Source organism: Micropterus salmoides, unplaced genomic scaffold (assembly GCF_014851395.1).
Source record: "Micropterus salmoides isolate LMB-PRFRI ecotype aquatic unplaced genomic scaffold, ASM1485139v1 Ms_hic_scaffold_6, whole genome shotgun sequence".
NCBI classification, from domain to species: domain Eukaryota; kingdom Metazoa; phylum Chordata; class Actinopteri; order Centrarchiformes; family Centrarchidae; genus Micropterus; species Micropterus salmoides.
The window spans coordinates 28072687-28081079 of NW_024044348.1; the positions used below are offsets into that span (position 1 = coordinate 28072687).

At 40.1% G+C, this 8393-nt stretch overlaps 1 protein-coding gene across 1 annotated transcript; it reads right to left on the minus strand.

Annotated features, from left to right (window-relative positions):
- Positions 1–6323: 6323 nt before the first annotated feature.
- Positions 6324–8117, minus strand: serf2 (small EDRK-rich factor 2). Its single transcript, XM_038701765.1, has 3 exons — positions 7963–8117; positions 7075–7183; positions 6324–6752 (listed from the first exon to the last, which is right to left on the minus strand). Exons 1-3 carry the CDS (start codon positions 7967–7969, stop codon positions 6680–6682), a joined length of 189 nt encoding a protein of 62 aa, XP_038557693.1. The 5' UTR covers positions 7970–8117; the 3' UTR covers positions 6324–6679.
- Between the last annotated feature and the right edge of the window lie 276 nt (positions 8118–8393).

Sequence of the window (8393 nt, forward strand, 5' to 3'; positions counted from 1 at the left end):
CTCCACCACGCCAGTCTCCTCAAATGTACTGGATGTTTTTGTATTGTTGATTTAATTGTATATGTTTAGTAGTGGGGGTTGAAGTGTTTTTGACTGAAATTAAGTTACAACCAAAATATAAAGCTCTGATTCCAGCTGATGAGAGTGTCTTCCTCACAGCACTGAAAATGATGGCTGGAGCTCCTCATACCCAGTTACAGTATATTAATGCTGCACGCTGGTCATGGCAGTTTCAAAGGGCAGCCCTGTCACAAATGTCAGCTTTTGAATCGATACATCAAGTTATTTTTGGGCACTGTGTGTAGCTGCCACCCAATACTGAATGATGTTTACTCAGTAGGGAAAGAGAGATGATGACACAGGGATGCTGTGTCTCACTGCTGCTGTTTGATCATGGTACAGCACAGGTAAAGACTGGGTTTGGTTTTCTTTCCAGTTTGTCTCTCTGCTGTGTACTCTCCACCAACACCTCTTATCAAACCAGACTTCTTGGGTCAAATCCACATGACGATTACTTGAATATCAAGGACCTTGCCATAAAAGAGGTCACTCTACAAGTAATGTCCATGCCCTTTCTCACAACCTGGGATCACAAGACGTTCAACAGTACATCTTTAAATATCTTCTTCTGGAGCATTTAAACACACCCAGTTTTTTAGTTTTCCTCATTTATTCCTGATTTCACAGCTGCTGCAAACATTAAGCAACTTCTGACATCCTCCACCACTTGTGAACTGCACATCACTGATCATTTGCACAAGACATCTGCATACATCCAGCCTGTTTGGAAAACTCACAGTTTTGTACTATATTAACGTAGCTGTATGTGACATTCACTGCCACTAAATGTCGCACTACAGCACCAGCACCTCAGACCAAAACAAATGGGCTCTACAGCTCAACAGTCTCTATTGGGAAAACAGTAATCTTACCTCGCAGATCATTGTGCAACCCACTTCATTCAAGCTGCAATGGCCGCAGGGAACAAATGCGTCAGTCAAAGAATGTCCAAAAAAAGTGCTTGTTTTTGCCACTGACAGGCTCAGATTGTATCTGACAACATTATGGAAAGCACCGCTACAGAGATAGACCATTTTTTAAACGAGAAACAGCCATTATATTGCTCTCACCACCAGACTCCATTGAGAAAAATAATCATTTTTATCTTGCAGGTCATTGTTAAACAAACTTAATTCAAACTCAAACAAAAACTAAATAAAACTAATAAAAACCATATGTCTCACCATTTCTAGTTACTTAATAACAGTGTTAGATGAGAAAGAAACAGCTGTTATATCTCTCTCCTCACAAGGAGGGACTCACATGCACTAAAAGGCTGCGATAACAACAGAGGCAGATGGAGTGTGATGTCGTTCTCTCATTCTCATTGTTGGGTCGCTGTAAATATTACAAACAGTGCAGTCTAAACCTACTTTATATGAGAAGTGCAATGAGATTTCTGATTTCTGAGATTCCTGTTATAAATTGGTGCTATATAAATAAAATTTAATGGAACTGAACAACACTGAACATTTTAAATATTTAGCTTTATGATAGGTACCACTTTTCCCATCCCCCAATTGTAATTGAACTTTAAATCCTTACCCTTGTAAGTATATCTAATAACACTGTCAACTTGTACATCAAAAATACTTTCCATCATGTTTTTGACTACAATGATTGCTCTTAGTAGCCAACCTGAGAAATGATGAAATGACAACACATAGAGCCCTGAGCCCTCTGTGACAAAAAGAATCTGCTTTCTGTGATTGCATCAGAACATGCAATTACAAAGTATTATTATGCACTAATGAGAAGGTGCAACTTCATAGAAACTGGCTCCAGAGTAAGTATTCTGTTGCATCTCAGACCCAAATCCAGCCTCAACATGGATGGAAATATTCTGCAAAAAACTCAGACAGGACAGTGCACTGTGAATAATCCTCACCTTACTGATGTCCTGCTGAGACATAGATCAGCTGCCACAAGGAATCACAGGCCCCTTCCCTCACAGCCTGCCTGTGTGTGCAAAAGCTCTGATGGTCACGTGGATAGAGCTGACTGTGACTTTGCAGAGGCCTCTCATCCAGGTTCTTCCCTCAGAATGACTCAGGGTTAATAAAGACAAAAAGAAGCCTGTCCATTCTCATCTTTTTTCTCTCACTTTCAGCCCATGTCTTGTCTGTCTTTCTGATTCTCTGAAATCCCGCTACATCTCACCGTATTCTCTCTCTTTTGATGCTCTGTGACAGATCCCATTTGCTTGCAACACCAGCCGCTCATCTGCTGTCACCCACCATTTGATGAAGAGCAAAGACGGTAATTTGCTATTCATTATTAACAAATCACTGCACTGTGAAAAGTGTCTTTTGTTTGCCTCAGCCTTGAAAACAATTACAGTCCGCTTGCATTTCAGCTGTGATTGCATTGCATAGTTCATGGCAACGCTTCATTGGCAGTGAAATTGAAAAGCAGATATACTTTTCACAGTCAATGAAAGATCATTTAAATCACTCCATACCCAACTTCCCAGGTCACATACACCATCTCATCTCTCTTGAAAAGAGGGTTAGCACATGATACATTGTTGAGTGGATGATGTTTTTAACTCATCTGGTAAAAACCCAAAACATCTCCTAATTAAAGAGAAACTTCATCCAGAAGTAAAATTGACAGGTTTTTTTGTTTTGTCACATTGAGTTTGGTCTTGATTTCAGTGAATAGGACACTGAATAAATGTGAAATGAAAGAGGAATTTATGTGTGTGTGTGTGTGTGTAGTGTAGTGTCACATGGTATAAATCAGTGATGGATGGATAGACTAACTTTTCCCAACGTTTCTCAAGCTAAAACATTCTGTGCTTCCTACTGAAAATGTAATAATACATGGAGCTCAAATTCACTTAAAAGCTCAATATATATAGTTCATAAAAATACATACAGCAGTAAAATGAGCTTCAGTTTCTGTATTTTTATCATAAGAAGCAGTTACGTGTGCATGGGTTAGGAGGAGCAAGACCTAAAAAAAAAATGAAGCAGGGCAGCAAAAGCTAATTTTCTCAATTTCTCTATATACACACAGCGATTGATGGAAGCAACGCACTCTAAATGTGCTTCATCTTACGGTTTTATTAAGCCTTTAGTGTCATTATAGAATAAAGTCCTCCTGTGATTCAAAATAAAATGCAATTGTATTATTAAAGTTTAATTAGTGTTGTGTGACAGTCACAATGCATCAGCATGAGACATACCTTAAGAGAATTACAGCAGTCTAGTGGCTTACAGTTGATGTATACCACCTGCACCATTGTTATTTACATTATTATAAGTATGTAGAGACAGTAGGGCATTGTCTACACACTGTGGCTATCAACCAGTTACATTATATTACATCCATCATTCATTGTGCAGTCATTATCAAAGTGGTTGCAGCTGTGTCAGATATTTCTTCATTTTTAAAAAACCCGTTCTGCTTTCCCCCTCAGCATAATGAAACAAGAGGAGTACCTGCCCGTGGATACATTTATCAACCACATGATGAACAGGAGAATCTCATATACGCTTCCTGTCAGTGTAAAATAATATTGCATGTAGCTGGCAAGCCAATAAGTCGGGCTTGATTAGATGCTTTAAAGTAAAGTTTGATTGACATGGTGATAAACATGGGATGAGTATTTTGGACAAAATCATAAATCCACAGCAGCAGTTTGAAGGAGGTATCTTTCTGTTTAACAGTGGACATCCAGAGACTCCAACCTGAGCTCCACAGTATAACCTTAGCATTAGCCTTGTAATTAGGAGGCAGTATGTCTGGACCAGATCTTGGAGAGAACAGACAGGTTATAAAGCCCCAAATGTAAACTCAAGTCAGTTTTTCTACCCTACTGAGCTCTGAGTCCTGTGTGTTTCACTTGGACCTAGACTACATCAGAACAAGACCTAGCAGGAGCGTTGAAAGGCTGCCAGTGGGACTATAACCTGTGGATATGCTGAACCACACATGTATCATGTATATATGACGCCTTTTTTAAGTTAAGTGCATTGTAGGAATTGGACTAAATCAGTCCCCACTAGCATTCTGCTTGTTCCATCGGCCCCAGATGTTTTCTGGTGCTTCTTTCTCTTGTGTTCTTCTACTTAAAATTTCACTTGAAGATCATTTTGGTTCAAATACTGACAGCGTTTACCTACACATCTATATTTTATCTTCACCTACACACGGTATGTATCTGTATTAATAGAGTTTGACTTAGATTTAATGACTACTCTTATCTTTGCTCTGGGTAATTTTAAAGCCAAGCAGCTATACTGTTGTCCATCTTCTCCCTAATTCGTACTTTGACACTGGACTATTCAACGTCATAAATAGCAGAGCAACGCCTCTGCTACAACAATGCATTTTACCCAGTGCTCCCCTATCTCAACAAATTCAGCAGAGAAGGCATAAAGAGATGAGGCTTCTTGTGTGAATTTAATTAGATGAGCTGACTCTCGTCTTTTCTTTACCACTGAGCTCCTCTCTTGGTCTGTTTAAAGAAAACTTGCCAGAACCCACAGTCAGTCTGTCGGGCCTTATGCTTGAATTTAAGTGAGATCTACCCAAAGCTGAAAGCAGAGCATCATGGATGATAGCGGATAAGGTCTGAATTTTCTCAAATTTAAGCAACTTGCTGATTCTGCATTTGTTCCTCATCACTATTCAGCTCTTCTGCTACTTCCCCTGCTGTCTGAGATGGAAAAAAGCTAAACTGGTGACTTAATTATACGCCCTGTAATCTGAGAACTGAGGATACAAACTTCAGTAAGTAGACACACAGCTTATTGACTATAAATAGGCTGAGCTGTAGCTTCTGGCTCGCTGAGCACTATATAATATCATGCATATCTAATATGCACTTTGTGCTTATGTTGGAGGATGGCAGCTGTAATACAAATGTACTGCAATTGCAGTGCTTGACCAGATTATGTTGGTGTGTATTCTTCATTTCAATAGTGTGAGTAACGTGTTAATCAAAAGCCTTTTGTTCACCTCAAAGGACCCTTAAATCTTAAATTGACCCATCTAACCCCAAACTGTGGCCTATGTGTATGTCCATATGTATATGACATAACCAAATCAGTCAACCACAATGGATCTGCTTCTCCACTCAGACAAATCTGATGTTCACCGGTAAGAATAAAGTTTAAAAGATGCCTTGGTGTACGCTTCCACCTAGTGGTCAGAGTGCCTCCACAGCATTATTAGGTCTGCTGGCAGACTCTGTTTAATTATAGTAAATTTGGCAGACTCCAATGTTACACAACAGACAGAGCAGAGAGAGAACACAGATGTAGCCTTTCTTTAACCACATGTTATGTGGGAAGGATGTTATATCTGGTTTTATTTATGGAAATTGGGACTTCTAAGAGCGGTTCTGTGCTACTTATATCAATATGAAACAATTTAGGGAGTACTATTGAACATGACTGTGCACACTTGTACGCCATTGTTGCAGACTAACCTTTGATTTGCTGGTTAATTTTATTTCGCTACCATCCAGACCCTAATACTGGATGATTATTTGGTCTATTTGGCATTTATTTTTGTACATAGTACTGTGCCCATAATATTAATAATGAAATGGACACACTGCAGAGCCTAATATAGCAGTATTGACGGGACTGCACCTGCTGCAGATACAGAAGTTGGTTAAATCCTGTCACAGAAAGCTGTGCCCTATTATTATTCTTTTGCCCTGCCTAATTTAATTGACTATATATCTGAATTCCTATAAATAAAACATACAAGATGTTGGCTGTTTAATTGACTTTTTGTCCAGTTCGAGTGCATCTCCACAAACCGTAACATCAAAGCCGATGATGATGCACCCAATATAAACTGGCATGTTAATCCAGCACAATTGATAATATAGTAATACTATCAGGAACTGTTTTTGTGAATCAGTAATACCTTCATTTTTTAATGCATTAAGGTTTAACTGGTTTCAAGGACCTGAGTGAATTTTTTTAAATCTTCCATCATTGCAATTACTCACCTTTTTGTTGGTAGTAAATATTTTACATACATTTGTTTACCCAAACGTTATATCTCCAAATCTGAATCAACAGTCAAATTAACCAAATACCAGAATACACCGAGATATAGCTAGTAAATGTTTATTTGCTGATGATTCCGCATCCCTGCTGTCACATTAAGTGCTCAATAAATTGCATCTGAATATGATGTCACAAAAAAAGATGCTTCAAGATTCAACAGAAATACAGAGTGCGTGAAAATATTACACAAACTGTCTTCTCCAGCATTCAGAATAACTCAAGCAAGCATGAACTAAAAAGATACTTTATTTAAAACCAGCAGGGGACGTTTTTGTACAAAAATACACAACTGTTACGTGGAGGTTTTGTCAAGAATTGTTCATCTTTCTCCTGCTGCTTACACCGCTGATGCTCCTCTGCATGCAGCATGAGCGTGGGACAACTGCTAACTTGCTCAGACATCATTTCACCAAGTAAAATAACAAATCCAACAAGCAATGTCATTTGCCATAGGGAAGAATGTAGGATTCTAGATTCTTGAGTCTAGACAACAACGACAGATCCATTCTCTTAAATATCAGGAATAATGCTGAACATGGGATGTTATTGAAACGCTGAGCTGAATTTGTCTCCGCCTTCATTCTTTACTTGGACTTGGTGCCACCTTTCTCTCCTCCATCCGCCTTTTTCTGCTTCTGTTGCATTATCTCAGCATCCCTTTGGGGAGAAAGGGACATTTAAAGAGAGAATAGACTTTGTTAGGGCAAACTATCGTAATATGGCATAGATTCAAGCAAAAATAACGCATTGCTTTTTTTATACCCAAAAAGTACTATTGTTTTTTGCACCCCTTGTAAGATCAGGAGCCTCATACTGTGTGACTTGTCATGAGCAGGTTTCAAGAATGTGTTTCCATGACAGAAAATACATAACTCCATGATCAGCTAGGAGTGTAATAGTCCACAAATCCCTACATTCAAGTGCTGCAAAACCCATAGCTGAGTTTGTCTGCATCCTATTTCTTTAATCTTATACTTACCTCTGCTTCCGAGCAGCGGCAGAGAGCCCATCGTCGTTCCTCTTCCCTTTACACAGGTCACTGGTTTTTTTGGCATTCTTCTGGCGTGCTAGCTCGCGTTGGTTTCCTCCTGCACGTCAGAAACAAGAAAAACAACCATGTAACAAATGACACATTGGTGAGCAACACATCAGGTGAGCTTTACCATTTTAACCAAAACCTTTATACCAAATGCTACGAAAAAGAAACAGGGAGAATTAACAACTTTCTAAAGTTAGGCGTATACGAGCCATGTTTTTTAATTTAGACGGTCAAAACAGTTAAAGCACGACTGTATGATGGCGCAGAGCAGCCGACGTGGCAGGGGGGCGCTCTGGAGCAGCTTCATGCCCACAACAACAGCAATGCGTCCTCCATCGTTTAAAAGACTGACGCACCAACCCGGTGATTAAAGACGACCAACAAGGGCAGAGACACGTTTGGGAAATAAAAATAACTACTGCCAATGGGTTTCACACTCTGTTTACAAGCAGCGTTGATATCGTCTCTGCTAGCTTTGGTTTTACAGTTGCCTTAGGCCGAGGCTTGGACTAAAAGCTGCACAACGTCGACAAAACGTACAACACACATAAGTTAATGTAACACACGCATCTACGTGGCACACACAGCAAGCACAAGCCCGTCTAAGTTACTCCATTTAAACCTACCAAGACAGCACAGCCAGTGGTGTGTGCGTGATTTAACAAACCAATGCGATAACACTGGTATTCCGTTTCTATTTCAGCAAATAGACGGCACCCGGGTCGACGGTCGCCAAGGCTCACGAGTGGCAAAACACCGACCACAAACTGCATGCAATCGACCCAAGTACATAAATGCCTTACAGTCAAAATACATGTCGATACCCACTGGTCATTTTAATTAATCGACGCTTCTTTCGACCGAAATCCAAATCAACTCAGCCAAAGGGCCGCTGACTCCCCTCTCGTTGTTCCAGTCGCTGTTTCTGCTTTGGTCGCGCCTCCGTGGCTGCCAAATAAGCGCGAGACTTCCGCGGGAGAGGCGAGAACCAGAACATTCCATCTCTCCCCAGATGACACTGCGCATGCGTGGGGATTACAACCAGCTCAATTGACCCTTCGCTTGACCCACCCCCTTAGTTACCGTTGCTAAGTCCGACAAACTGTCGACGCTGCCTTTGTCTACTCCTGCACTCCCCAGAGAAATATTGTCAAAGCGATGACAGAAAGAAGCAGACAGTTTTGCAGTTGCATTATACATTTGAAGGTTGTATTCAGGCTGTCGAACTGACGTGAAAAAAAATGAAAGATAGAAACTTA